The sequence below is a fragment of the Centruroides vittatus genome, unplaced genomic scaffold, assembly GCF_030686945.1.
Source record: "Centruroides vittatus isolate TY-2023 unplaced genomic scaffold, ASM3068694v2 contig_392, whole genome shotgun sequence".
NCBI classification, from domain to species: Eukaryota; Metazoa; Arthropoda; class Arachnida; order Scorpiones; family Buthidae; genus Centruroides; species Centruroides vittatus.
In genome coordinates, this window is record NW_027122208.1 from 1,617,419 (window position 1) to 1,633,226 (window position 15,808).

Sequence of the window (15,808 nt, forward strand, 5' to 3'; positions counted from 1 at the left end):
AAGTTACTAATGTAAAAAAAAAACAATGTAAAATTTTAGCTATTTGTGGAAATTATTGGTTTGTATGTTAAAAAAAATACACTTTTATTAATGTAAATTAGACTGGAAGGACAATTGGTTCAAAAGTCATTTCTAATTCATCTGATAGCAATTATCTTTGCTTAACACTTTAATATTAATTGTACTGTATAGTTATTATAAGCAGAGACTAAGAAAACAAAACAGAAAGGTGAAAAATAAAGTTAAAACACAATTATCTATTCAAACTAAAATCTGTGGTTGTTACAATTATTTAACTTTACTTTGTCAGAATTTACAAAGGGATTTATGCAACCGGCTTGTACACACTATGATACTCATGCAAAAGTTTATCTAATCATAACATTTGATTACTAGTTATTGCTTACCTGAAATGAAATGTTTCTGACAAACTCTTGTATTGATATTCACTTTATTCGTATTGAAATTTTTCTGGTTAATTCTTGAAAGACATCAAATTGCCTTTGTTGTGAAAGTTTCTCGGTTTGGAGTCCTTCGTGACAAATAATGCCAGGAATTTAAATAAAAAAAAACACATTCCTTTGTTCTCGAGTGAATTAGTATTACACCCAATTACACAATTCACCACAGTGATATTCGTGACTAATAAACAACACAAGAACTCCAGCTAAAGCACACGTAAACAAGCCACAAAGATGGCACCGGATAATTGTGCATGCTCGTGACCACTCGTGATGTCAATTTGAAACTTTTCTATTATACCCATTAGAAAACAGAAGTCTCTAACAACATTAACTAATTATGATGTGAATTAACGCATAGAAGATGGATGAAAATGCATGTATTTACGTATCTTTGGGAAAAATCACGACGGCAAATGCATTAATGGCACGCATTCTTCAATTTTATCAATTGAAAATCTAATCTGTAACATAACCTGCATTCAAGCAATTTTTTTCCAAAACATTTAGAAGTAATTGTTATGCAGTGTTTATAAATTCAATACCATCAGTACACATTATTGTTTATCATTCACAAAGATAGTTATTTAACATCAAGTACAGGTACAGTATATACAAATTATAATCCTATTTTAAAAAAATCAAATACAAAAATCTACTTTTTTTTTTATTTAATGGTCAGATGGATGAATTGGTAAATGCATCAGCCTTTGGGACCTAGGATCAAATAAGTAGTGAACCCTGGACCTTTTTGTGGACATTATCTTGGATACTTTGAGCCAAGTTCAATCCCTCACCACCTAGCTTACAGTGGGAACTAATTACGAGTTCATTTGGATCTACAGTGGGCACCACCACCACATTAAGTGTCATCGAAGTCACGACGAGCTGGGATAAAGGCCCTCTTGGTGTCCACAGTGCAGAGTTAAAAAAAAGTTTCTGATTTGGAAATCAACACAGAAAAATATCTATCAATAAATTCTGAGATAATAATGCCCCGAGAAGCATAATTGGATTTGATTAAAATACCAACAAATCTACTCTGTGAATTGTTAATTTGTTGCAACAGATTAAACTTTCATATTTAATGTGTTACAAATTACATATGACTTTTAGTAATTTAAAATTATGAAAAAATCTCAATTACATATTGTTAACCAAATTTTAGTAAATTAAATTAATAAAAAAAAAGGTTATAATAATTTGTAAATTTTAAATCATCACTTGTTTAGTAATGTTTTAAATGATATTTTCTGTTCGTCATATAAAGAAAGTATTTACAAAAGAATAAATTTGTGAACTTATATAAAGCTTATAAATTACTTAAAAGCAACAATAGAAATAACCCACTTACTACATTTGTGGATAAAAAAAATAAATTTATCTTGACATTATAGAAAAACATATAAATCATGAAATTATCATCAAACTAGACTGATTATAAGTATTGTATCATACTAATAAGATTTTAATTGTGTAACATAACTTCAGATCAATTTTAGTTATCAGAACAACATACTTAAAAATGATTATCATATGTACTGTACATGTCACTGCACTACTATAAAAGTAAATATTTGCATACTTAAAAAAAATTTGATTTATGCACCTGTTTAATCATGTATCATCAAAATATTTCATTGTGAATATAAACAACATATTAAAATAAAAATATGATTTGTTTCATTCCTTGTTTATTGAAATATGAAACACTTCCCTGTGATTTTTCTGTATTTATATAAAATGATAAAATAAATAAAAATTTTAAACAAATGAGAAATTTCAAAGTTACACAAAAGTATAAAAAAACAAACATTTATTTGTGACAGAACTATTCACTAAAATAAACTAGTAAATAAATTCTTTTTTTTTTCTTTACAAAATGTTAAAATACACATAAAACTGTACAATATGGTTACAGTTTTACAATAAACGTTTAAAACAATACTAATTATATTAAGCATTTTAAAACTAACATAGTCTCTTAATATGTTGAAATATAATTAGGTTATCAAGAACAGCAATTTGAGGGGCATATTCTTTGACTTTTTCCATTGGAAAAATCTCACATAATTCATTTGTCAATATTACAGTTTTTTTAAATAAATATTGATATATTGATGATTCATCTATTTTTTAAACCTTTTCCTTCTGGATATGGTCTGTTTCTAGATAATTTGTTGCTTTTAGATAATTTATTTCCTATAGATTTTGTTGCTGTTACTGCAAGACATCTCTCCAGTTCCATTTCTCTTTCATGTTCCATTGATCTTAGTTTAGCTTCAATAGCATTAATTTGGCTTTTAATACTAAAGAAAACAAAATTATAACTATCAATTTTATAATATATTCTTATGTTTTTCAAAATTTACGAAAAAATTACCTTTTATTTGATCTTTCTTGTTGCAAATTCATTCCAGGAAGCACAAGCTGAGGTTTCTTTATAAAATAATCTTCCTAAACATAAAGAGATATCAAAATTCATTATTTTTTGTATAAAATTAATTAATCTTTTATAGTATTTTATACAAAATCAGTTTAACTTTTATGAGCATTTCACTATAGAAAAACTACAGGCTAACTAGTTGTAATAATGAACTAGTATATGAATATTTTACTAAGAGATGGTTTAGAAAGCTATAACCTTTCAATGTTACTACTACATAAATATTCCAAATCTGTTGGGAGCTATTGAGTCAGGTTTGTTCAATTAGCACAGTAATAAACTAAAAAAAGAAATGTTAATGGTTAGAATGTTACTCAATAGTTGCTATTTTTCCATCTTAAATAATATGATTATTTAATTTATACCAATAAGACTTTTTCCCCCCTCTTATTTGAATTGTTAAATTGTGCAAGTCATCATTAAATTCAAAATTACAAATCTAAAAAATGTGATTACATAAAAATAATTCAGATTTATCATCTACCTAGTAAAAATTTAAATAAATTTAATTTGAAACATTAAACAACATAAAACATACGTGTTGCTTAAATGTCACAAAAACCAAACTCCTCTCAGCTCATACAATTTACATCAGTATTTCATAAATCCATAAAAAGAATGTGTGATTAATGTAGAAAATCATACTAAAATGTGAGTTAAGTACAAAGATTTTATAACACTTATTTATACCTTAAATCATTGTTTTGATAAATACATTTTCTATTTTTATTATTAAATATAAAAAAAAATTAATTTTTTTTACTTCTCTCTAACGATATTTTCATATTAATAATAAAAGCATATTTTTTCAATATAAAAAAAAACAAGAACTGATGATACATCAGTATTAATATGAAAATTTTATGAATTTATCTATATAAAACTCATTTTCTACAGGAGTGGAAATTATTAAATACTTATCACTGTATCAATTTATAAAGTTAATCGTGATATGACAATATTTCAATAATTCAAAAATAAAGAACTTTGTATTTGAGTTTGTGTGTAAAGGTGAACAAATTGTAACATTAAATCAAAGCTTTGAAGGTATAATTTTCATTAAAAGCAAAAATAATTAATTTAAAAAAACATCTAAAAATTCAAGTTCTGAATTCTTTTTGAATGTAGACTAATAAAACTATTATTAGATAAATGTTGCAAAATGAAGCTGATGGACATCTACATGTCTGTTTACAATTTTTATTTGATACAGAGTATTTCCTTTTGTCGAAACTCTCTTTATTTTTAGTTTCTATTTTATTTCACAATGAAACGATGATTTAAGACATCAGACTCTTGTCTCTGTCATCTTCATTGTGAAATAAAACAGAAATTAATACAGAGTGATTATTGGTATAATTAAAGAATATTTATCATTCATTAGTAAATAAAGAATTTGATTACAGAATTATTATTAGGAAGTAATATGGCTTTTAAATTGTCGGCATTACTGCTGACGATGTAAATGCCACAATGTATATAAGACAAAATGGAAAGAAAAAAATTCTTAGATACAAGTCATTTTCATAAAAAATTATTTGGAAGAAATAATAAATATTACCACTCATTGTATTAAAATAATAAGTTTATATTTATCAATATACATAAATTTTCATTCTTTGCTACCATATTGCTTCATCAACAAATTACTTACTCTTCTATATAAACTTAAAATTTTAAATGTAAAAAAAAAAATCTATTAAAAATATAAAAAATATTAAATAAATATAACTCACAGCAGGAACTGAATTGGCCCATTTCACTGATAAACTTTTTGATAAAACAATTTTCCCATTTAAAGAAGCAAGTGCCTTTTCTGCTTCACTTCTAGTCTGATATGTAACAAAGCAATATCCTCTTGGCTGTCCTTTCAAAGGACCAGATTTGTGAAAAAGAAAATCAAATTTCTTAACAGTACCAAATTTTTGTAATATTTTAATAAGGTGATATCTGAAAAAAATAAAAATAAAAACATTATAAACTACTGGCAATTAACCAGTGAAAGTAGAAAGTGATATCTAAAAATAAAATTAACATAAAATAATAGCATTTCATTCAACAATTGATTATTTAGGGTGTCATATAAGACAGTCTTGAAATCTTTCTTATAATATTTATGAAAAACTATAAAAACTAAATTTGATGAGATACATTTGTAATGATCATGACTTTTTGTAAAGTTCAAAAAATATTACAAAAAGAAAAAAAATGAAATAAAATGATATCACTGCACATAGTTAAAACTTCATTCTTGCACATGCATTTCAAAAAAAAATAAATAAATAAATAAATAAATATGGGTACGCCTCACTTTACGCCCTATCTGCTTAACGACCACTCGCACTTACGACCGATCGAATTTCGACCTGCAATTTGGGGAATCTCCTTTCTCGGCTCGAGTGTCGGTCAGTGGCAAATAGTGACATGCGCACTAAGCGTACTACAATTGACTTATAGTACTATAATAGGTTAATAGCATACTATAATAGCCTTTTTATGAATAAATTTGAAGTTTGTTGCATAATTTGTATAATTTTACAACGATCCTATATTCCTGGCGCAAGCTCCTCGCTCGTCGACCAATTCACTTAACGACGTAGTCTTCGGAACGAAACTCCGTCGTACAGTCGGGAGTGTATATATATTATTTGTTTAAATGAAATACAATCATACTCAAATATCTGAACTCCATATATTGTAGAATTTAGAAATTTGGAGACAAGATTTCCTTTATAGCATGCAATATCCAAATCAAATAATTCAGTGTTATGAATTTATTCAAGGTACATTTATGAAAACTTTAAAAGTACATTGGTAAAAGTGGAAAGTGTTTATGCTCTAACATGGTTGTGCATTTGATAATCCAAAACTAATTAATGTTAAGAAGTTGGATTAAGTATAATTTTGCAAATAAATAATAAAATAAAAATAAATAAAATTTTGATTATTACATATAATAAATTTATATAAAATTAATACTGAAGTATATATAAAATAATGTAATTTTTTAAACAAAAATTTGTAATTTTTCTTGTTTCTTTCTTTAGCTTTTATTTTCAATCAAAATAAGAATCTTTTAAAATTTCAATTCAGATTACTGGACGGTTCAAATTATTATAAGTATATTCTACTTGTAAGTTGCATACATTCATTGTAAGTTTTGTTACTTTGTTTGGTTAATTAAAACAACATTCACTATCTATTATTTTGTCAGAAAGAGAAAAGTTCTATTTAGGAAGATAAATAAGATATGAATGTTTGCTTTTCATTTGTGATACCACAAAAACAATTGAATTTGCAGTTCTAGTAATAGTAAATCCAAGCAAAAAATATAAAAATATAAAAATTTATATAAAACAATATTTGTCAGGCTTACTCTGTTAATCTACTATCCAAATTTCCAATCCACAACCTTTTATCATCAGCTTCTTGAGGTGGACTTGGATCTAAAGGCAATGGAACACTTGGTATCTATTTTTTTAAAAAGTTGCTTTCATTAATTCTACACACCCATAAACAAAACACAGATTTAATACTTTATTTTTGCTTAAAATAAATTTTACTATTATTTCAAATTTAATAACTATTGAATATTGAACCATAAAGAGAATCTAAACTTAAAAATTGAATTTGCTAAATAGTTTATAAGACACACATATATAGTAATATTGTAAATGATATCTATGTTAGGAATAAAAAATTATCTTAAAATTCAAAAACCAGTTTACCTATCTTACAATATAATTGAGATGAGATGATTATAATAATAATAATAAGCACATAGCCCAAATGGTTAGGAGTTAAAAGTTGAAATTTGATACACTGTTACTTTACATTCTCATGAGGTACCCTAAGAAGAAATTTTTCAAAATTCCCATCCATGGGGGAGAGGGAGAGGGTTAAAGATTACCCGGAAGAATGTGGCTTCTACTGTACTATTTTAGATAAAGTTTTTGCATTTTTGTGGGAAATCAGACATATTTTTAGACCCGTCTAAAAATTCTCTAATTAGTCTTAGAAGAGGGGAGACTTAATTCTTATATCAATGGAGATCAGCTATAATTTTAATCTTCACTATTGTTACTTTTTGCCCAAGCAATGCCTGGCTCATCTGATAGTGTTCTTTCTCTAAATTATTAAGAGTTATGTATAAATATTGGAAACAATTTTCAAATTACTCCTTTTTAATCAACAAAAAAAGCAACAGTATAAGCAAAATCATATTTACTGTAGTAAATTTCAAATATTTTTGAAGCAGTCTGTGGTTTAAGCTTCAGTTTGAATTTTTATGAAGTTCAAGAGAATTCGTACATCAACACACCAACCACTGCTGTAAATCATCGGGCTATAATTTGGAATAAATAATTATAAATAACAAAAAACAAAACAACTTACTGGAAAATTCATTTATTATAATAATAAATAATAAATGAATTTGGCACTAGAGGGCCGACAATGGCTATAACTTAACGTTAAATATACTGAAAGAGGAAATCGGACCGAAGGTCCGAGTAGCGTAACTGGTAATGCATTCGCACGGTAAGTAAAAGTTGCAGGTTCGAGTCCCACTTTGGGCCGATTCTTTTCTTCCAATTTAATCTAAATTATTTAATTAAATATTATAATTATTAAATTTAATACATGATGATGTCTAACACCTCCCTCTAGAGCCAAATTTATTTGTAATTCATAATTATTATTTCCAAAATATTATTTACGGCAATTGTGGGTGTCTATTTGCTAAGCATCGAGTTAATAGGATTGTTTATTCGAATTCATACATATATAAACAACAGTAAAATTTAAAATAAAAAATTTAAAACATATTTTTATATCAGAAACAACCAAACACCTTAAGTTGCTGAGAAAATTTAATAAATAACAAACGTTTTCAGCCAAACCTGTTGGCCATCATCAGGTTAAACGTATTCGAATGCAAACACAAAAATGGAACAAAAAATTTAAATACAAACAAAATAAAATAACAGATAAAATATACATATAAGAAAGTAAAAAATAAATATAAATAACAAAAAAATATAAAAAATATGTATAGGTTAAATATATAAACATTAATAAATTACATGAAACTCAAATAAATGCAAGACATGCATTTATCAATAAATTATATGAAATACTGACAAATATAAGATATGCAGTGATAACAAAAAATCAAGGCATTAAATTAAGAGCTATCAAACCCCTTAATTAAATACTTCCATGCCGAAGGCAACCCTTCAGCATCCCTGGCATTAATGCAGGCATTATGTAATCTGCTCTTAAATATTTCAATGCCTGCATTAATGCCAGGGATGCTGAAGGGTTGCCTTCGGCATGGAAGTATTTAATTAAGGGGTTTGATAGCTCTTAATTTAATGCCTTGATTTTTTGTTATCACTGCATATCTTATATTTGTCAGTATTTCATATAATTTATTGATAAATGCATGTCTTGCATTTATTTGAGTTTCATGTAATTTATTAATGTTTATATATTTAACCTATACATATTTTTTATATTTTTTTGTTATTTATATTTATTTTTTACTTTCTTATATGTATATTTTATCTGTTATTTTATTTTGTTTGTATTTAAATTTTTTGTTCCATTTTTGTGTTTGCATTCGAATACGTTTAACCTGATGATGGCCAACAGGTTTGGCTGAAAACGTTTGTTATTTATTAAATTTTCTCAGCAACTTAAGGTGTTTGGTTGTTTCTGATTTAATTTTTGCTGAGTGAGTTCACTTCAATGTTAACATATTTTTATATTAAACAATTGTAAGAGGAGAACTGCTTTCGATGTTATAATATGAATTTTTATTAAAAACTTTTAACACACACTTAGAAATTTTACAAAAATCTCCCATGGACTTTTTAAGCATCCTTCTTCTTTGTCCCTTCGTACACCATCAGGAAAGATTGTAATGTTTTTCATTGTTGAGGCGGATGAAAAATCTCCAAATAAAGGTCGACTCTGCCATGAAATTGTTATTTCCTGATAGCGTACAAAGGGTAAAAGAAGAACACTTTTAAAGTTTGTCCATGGGCAAAATTTTGTAAAATTTCTAAGTTTGTGAATTATTTTTGTCTTATTTTTGACTTTAATTGAAATCATTACGTTTGTAAGAAATCTGAAGATAAGGATTGCGCAGGGGAGGATTTGTATAGATTATATATATGTGTTAATTTGATTTTGGTAAATTATTATGAAATTGGTAATTATTACAAATCTGTTTCCATTTAAAGCTTGTTCAGAATTTTAAAAAGAATATTTTTAAATTACGTACCTCTAAAAACCTGTTACCGGTGAGTATTTAATGATCCAAAAAACGAAAAAATTAGATTTGAATTTTGATTAGATTGATAATTTTTTCGTTCTTTGGATGATTAAATACTCACCGGTAACAGGTTTTTAGAGGTACATAATTGACTATCATCCGGTGTTGAGTAAAGGGAAGTTATAATATTTTTAAATATTAGGGTTTCTCATTTCCCAGTCTTTTGTTTGTCCTGAGATTCCAGGAAAAAAGGGAACTGTTTCCCGGGATCTCAGGATATAATTAATTATTTTTAAGATATACAAGTAAAAATTGTTGGATTAAAACTGAAAGTGTCTTTATTTATAAGAAAACGGCAAAACATTAACATGGTTGCAGAGCATGGTTGTGACTAAAGATTTGACACAATAGTTGTCAGATTCATCAAGAACAACCAAGTCGCCATTTTGTTGTGTCAGACTAGACTCAACGAAAAGCCGCCATTACCACGTGCAAGTCAGCTTCTTTGTTTCTCTAGCTCATTTAAAATTAATTGCTAAATACTTGGAGATGGAAACAATGAATATTGGTACTGAAAAATTGATGAAAAATAACTGGGAAAACTGGAAGTTTCAAGTTAAAATATTACTAGATAGCAAGGACTGCTGGAAAGTTGTAACTGGAATGCATAAAAAGCCAGAACACCCTAGCAACAATGTTAGTACAACAGAGAAAGAAAATGAGAAAGAGTTGTTGATCTGGTCCAGAAAAGAAAAAGCTGCCAAATTGGTGATGCACAGTAAAGTAACAGGAGAGGCACTTTTAGCAATAAGAAATTGTAAGGCATCAAATGAAATGTGGAACAAACTACTTATCATGTCATATCTGTCAAAGGAAATTGCACTGAAGGAATATCACTTGTTTAAATATGAAGATGGAGAATCTATAACATTATGTTCTCTAGAGTTGATAGAATAAAAAAAAAAAAAAAAACAGAATCTTTGACAAAACTGATGATTCAGTGGTATGCAAAATAATCACAGTCTTTCCACCAGAATATAAACACTTTGTGACTGTGTGGGAATCTATGGACGAGAACAGAAATCTTGAGACTCTGATGGGAAGATTAAAACTGGAAGAGTCCAGGCTTAAACAGGGAGAGATTGAGAAAGACAATGGACAGGCTGAGACTCTACAATGTAACAGCAGATACAGTAAAAAGGGGAACTGGAAAAACTCAAAGGGGAACAGAGGAAGAACAACAACTGGTATAGTTTGTTTTGGATGCAATAAGCCAGGACACAAACAAAATCAATGTTTTACTATCTGCAGAACCTGTGAAATGAAAGGTGCCAAAAAGTGCAAAAAGGAAGAAGGAGTTAACATTAGTTTAGTAAACAAAGAAGAAACTGAAGCATGGGTCACTGAAGAAATCAAATGCAATCCAAAAGTAGATATATGGATTGCTGATAGTGCAGCTACTGATCATATGATAAGCAGGAAAGAATGGTTCAAAGAATACAAACAAGACACTTCTCATGTAGTGACAAAAGTGGGAAATGATTCTGAGATGCTGGCTATTGGAGAAGGTTCCATAGCTGTGAAATTTTCTCGCAGCAGATGTGCATATAAAAGTGTAGAGCTAACAAGAGTTCTTCACATACCCAAATATGGAAGAAATTTACTCTCTATCACAACATTAGTTGAGAAAGGACTCATGAGTCTGATAATGAAAAATGTCTTCTAAAAAGAAACAGACAAATTGTGGCTAAAGGTTTAAGAGTTGAAGACTGTACCACATGCTTATGACAGTAGTAACCCAAGAGGGAGAAGTACATATAGTGAATGCCACTGACCCCTTGCAACTGTGACATGAAAGACTGGAACATCAGAATAAAAGACATGTGAATGGAAATTGAGGTGACTAATAAATGTGAAGATAATATCTGTAAAGGCTGCATGATGGGAAAAGCTCATATGTTGCCTTTTAGCAAAAGTGAAACTGTCACTCAAGAAATAGGAGAATTAATTCATGTGGATATTGGAGGACCAATGGAAATTAGTTTTATAGGTGGCTCCAAATATTACATCCTGTTCAGAGATGATTTCTCAAATTTTCAAGCTGTAAAAATACTAAATGCAAAAGAAGCAGCACTGACCAAGTAAAGAACTTCATAGCATACAGGTTCTGACAAGTAAAGAATTTTCAGGCTCCTGTCACAAATAGGCTACATAAGGATTATTGACTATCTGTGACATGCCATAATAAGAAAAAATTTAAGAAACTAATAAAGCAGGCTTAAACTAATAAGCATTAATTAATAAATACAAATGTATTCTGATAGTTTGTGGGTTAATAATACTTTGTTTGCAAAATTTCCTCAACTTTAACACAAAATAAGAAAAAAAGTGAATTTTTAAGAAATTTGTGGAATTTCCCAGGTTAAAAATCAGCCGGGATCCCATTGAAAAAACCATAATATGTACATAATTACATACATACAGTGTGTTTTTGAAAAGTTCTTGCCAAACTTTAACAGTGTGTTCTACAAGTCGTAAAAATGAAAAATTTCCATATAAACATAGGTCTGAGAAGGCTTCCTTTCCATATAATATCAAGTTGAGAAAATCTCTACAGTCTTCACACTTCATGTACAGTACATTGCTGTTAGCTTGGCCGTGCATAAGATGAATGTCTACCATTTCTTATGAGTTATAGTAATGGCTCCTTGTATTAAGAACACTTAAAAATACAGACTTCAAAACCATAGTTTGTTATTTTGTATTATGTAAAAATTTTTAATTACATCCAATTTTAAAATTGTTATAACTTTGAACCTAAAATTTGTATGAAATATTTCATTTTTATAACATACAGAACATACTGTTAAAGTTTGGCAAGATGTTTCAAAAACACTATACATAAACCTATGTTATAGTAGATGACAGTGTTAGTCACAATGTATATCAGATATGGTCAACCAGTTGACTGCAGCATTATTCCTGTTTAAACAAAGATAATATGATCTGTTAAAGTGAAAAAGAAACCTTTGTAATTTCTATAAGAATATAAATTCCATATTTCCTATTGAGAAATATTTTAACTATTGTTATGGATTTGTATGCTGTACTATATGGGACAATGTGTGTCAACTTTTGGCTGTACTATAGATTACAACCTATGGAATTTTGGGACTTTGAGTATATATCTGAACTCAGACTCAGGGGACTGAGACAAATTCAACGATACTCTACTTTTGGACAGAAGACAAAAAATAAGAAAGTCATCGTACTTTTTTAATGCTATCGGGCAGACAGCACCGTTGCTAGTACTGACAGTAGTTGCTAGTACTGCCATCCTGCGGTAGTCTGCAAACCATGATGTCGGACTACGGTCATCTCCCGGAGGGATAGGTTAGATTTGTTGGACAAGCTGCGATAGCGACGCATAGTACTAGCCGACCGCGAGCGTGTCAGCGGCCGAGGGGCCGTAGGCCCCAAGGTGGAAAAGCACGAGGGTGTGCAAAAAGGACTTAACTCCAACTGCAGACGATCGGTGTGCTCATGGATCAACATCTGCCTCTGTTGAAGGTATATATGGCCAACTTTCCAGACTGCCTGTTAAACACGCAATAGGCTTAGCGGAGAGAGAGACATGACTCCCGATCATCGCACGATTGCCAAAAAAAGTATGATAACTTTTTTATTTTTTGTCTCCAGTCCAAAAGTAGGGTATCATTGAACTTGTCTCGGTCCCAAGTTCAGATATATACTCAAAGTCCCAAAATTCCACAGGTGGTAATCTATAGTATCCCCAACTTTCTCATTCCAGCACAGTGAAAAGATCATTTACTAATACTGAATAATAAACAAGAAAGAACAACATGCTATTTTTGTCAATAGTTGTAGCTATGTTATATTAATTATTAAAAACTATTTTGTTGTGCCCTGAACAATTTGCGTTATATGCAAAATGTGTGTGCCAAAAAGGAGCAAAACTTTTTTGCACAATGAGGATATAAAATTATTATTTTTTGTTATGATGATAGATAAATACCATTGTTTATTAATTTATAATGCCATGATGTCTTTACCAAAAAAGAGAACTTGGAATGTCAATTACTATGTAATAACTAACTATGTTTTAAAACATAATTTTATAAAAGTAGGTTAATAAACTTTAACAATATGAACAATGTGGTGTTATATCATTGATACTTTTAACTCATGAAAGTAGATCATATTCCACTATAAGCTGGTCAGGCTTGGTGCATATAATGTAATATAGCTAAATAGATATCATCATCAAGTAGTAAAAAAAAAAAAGAAAATATCAGAATGTTCTCTCTTGAAAATGAAGAAACCTTTAAAAAGAAATTCAAGTTTGGCTAATAGCCCATTTAAATTTAGAAGTGTAATAAATCTATTTTGAGTACATATTTACCAAAACAGTTGAAGAGAAGCAACAAAGCCCCAGATGCATTTGACATCAATTATTTTGACTAATTAAAAGCTCTGTTTTTAAGTGTTCTAGTTATTAATTTTGCTATTTATCTATTAACACAAATTTTAAAATGAATCTAATGGTCAAAACTTCAATTTATAAATAACAATGAATAACCTATATATTTTATTAAAAAATAAATTGTATTTTTAAACCTATTCCAATAACCTTAAACAGCTTTGCAAAGTATAGTTGTAATTGTAATAGTTATAATTATATTTTTGTAAAATTAACCATGTATACATTTAGTATTCTTTTCAAATTGAGAAATGATATAAATTTAAAAACTAATTGTAAGTATAACAATATAAGTTACTTTTATTAATTTGCATGTGTATAAATATGCAAATTAACGGTAGCTTCTACTATTAAAGTTTGCAATTTATTTAAAACCACACAACCTTTACAAATTACTTTGTTTGATAGGACTACAAAAAGTGCAATGTAAACAACTATAGCATAAATTACACAACAACATATCTTAAGGATACGATTTGTATCAGTTTATAACACAAATCATAAAATTATTTATTTCTTTCATATCTTACGAGTATTATAATAAAATTTTCCAAAAATATTATCCTTAAAACCGACAATAGCTTTCCTTTTAGTTTGTAAAATGGCATATATACTTGCTCATCATTAACTTATTAATAAATATAAGAAACATTATAACAATACGAAAATATACAAAAAACCCATCGTTCAATACGGCTCGTCCGTCTCGTTCGCAAAGCGTACACTTTTACGTCGATTTCGCATCGGTTTTTAAACTCGCCCGTACGTAAAACCGAAGAGACCGCATCGACGCGTACGCTTTCCGGACGAAACGAAGAGAGCGACGATCGGATAGGGTTTATTCGGTCACGGCAAGACACCGGCCGAGGGGAACGCCTCCCGGGAGGCTCTTACGGAAAACCGGCTTCCACTTACGCGTCACCGACGTAAAGAAAACCCAGAAAACCTCCGGCGACCGAACACCGGCAGACGCCGACGACCGGGATAATTTGACGGTCCATTATATTTTCGAAATATCTTAATCATTTTAACGTTAGCATTTGTACCGTACACCACACGGTTTAATTTCACATTCCATTCCTTTTATAGGGATATTCGTTATTATTATTTTAAGACATTCTTGTATAATCAGTGAAAGTAATAAAATCGGTGTGTTTATATTTTGTCAGCAGTCAATTATATATTACGAACGTGTCAAGAGGTATAATTGTCACGTATTACTATTTTTAATTTATTAAAGCAAAATAAATATTCACTTAGTTTCTTTGTGTAATTTACGAAGCTCGAAAATATTCAATTCGAATTCTTAATACTTTATATATAATGCAAGAACGATTTATATAACTTACCGTTGCCATTAGAAAATATCAGATATATAACGAGTCTTATTTGCCCACTTTCCCTCCGACCAATGTATATTTATATAAAAATGTTCTATCTCGTGCGATAATACCGAAGCATAATACACATTTTACACAAATCAAAAAAATACTATAATTGATCGTCGTCCGCCACTTTAATTTCTCCCTGCGACCTCTAGAGGAACAACTTCGTATTGTTAAAATGACATAAAATAAACGGATAACTAAATATTTTATATAATTAATCTACACGTAAGTATTTAAATTACCTTAAATTATAGAGTAATAAAATGTACATCTTTTTTATTTTTATTTCCGTCTATTTTAAAAGCTGGCATTCGAATCGCTAATAATTATGTAAAACAAAAAAACAGGTTATTTACGTTATATTTTGTACTTTTATTAAATTTTGATAATACTACAGAGTATTTTCATGCTATTTTCGACCGCTTAATTAATTAAACGATTTGAAGTCTCGAACACAAATTCGTGTTAATAACAACCACATGGCTTTATTCCACCTTTATTTAGTTGAACTAAATAAAGGTGTAATAAAGCCATGTGGTTGTTATTAACACGAATTTGTGTTCGAGACTTCTAAGAATAATACAACACGGTTTCACAAAAATAAACGATTTGATAGAAAAATGCCTCGCGTATAAATTTTGTAGCCAGAAAACTGTTTACGTAGAAATAAATGACGCAATGTATATCCAATTTTAGATAGAAGGCGATGCTTTTCTGCATAAGAGATTTAAG

At 28.9% G+C, this 15,808-nt stretch overlaps 1 protein-coding gene across 1 annotated transcript; it reads right to left on the minus strand.

The window, feature by feature from the left end:
- Positions 1-2,260: 2,260 nt before the first annotated feature.
- Positions 2,261-15,205, minus strand: LOC136976039 (probable RNA-binding protein 18). Its single transcript, XM_067271231.1, has 5 exons — positions 15,038-15,205; positions 6,284-6,378; positions 4,644-4,857; positions 2,845-2,918; positions 2,261-2,770 (listed from the first exon to the last, which is right to left on the minus strand). Exons 1-5 carry the CDS (start codon positions 15,044-15,046, stop codon positions 2,587-2,589), a joined length of 576 nt encoding a protein of 191 aa, XP_067127332.1. The 5' UTR covers positions 15,047-15,205; the 3' UTR covers positions 2,261-2,586.
- Between the last annotated feature and the right edge of the window lie 603 nt (positions 15,206-15,808).

Bases quoted from the DNA above. Each gene is read 5' to 3' on its own strand.
- LOC136976039 (XM_067271231.1), bottom strand. The intron at 2,919-4,643 runs GTGAGTTATATT...CTTTATGTTTAG, and splicing joins GGGCCAATTCAGTTCCTGCT to GAAGATTATTTTATAAAGAA. The intron at 2,771-2,844 runs GTAATTTTTTCG...TGTTTTCTTTAG, and splicing joins CAAGAAAGATCAAATAAAAG to TATTAAAAGCCAAATTAATG.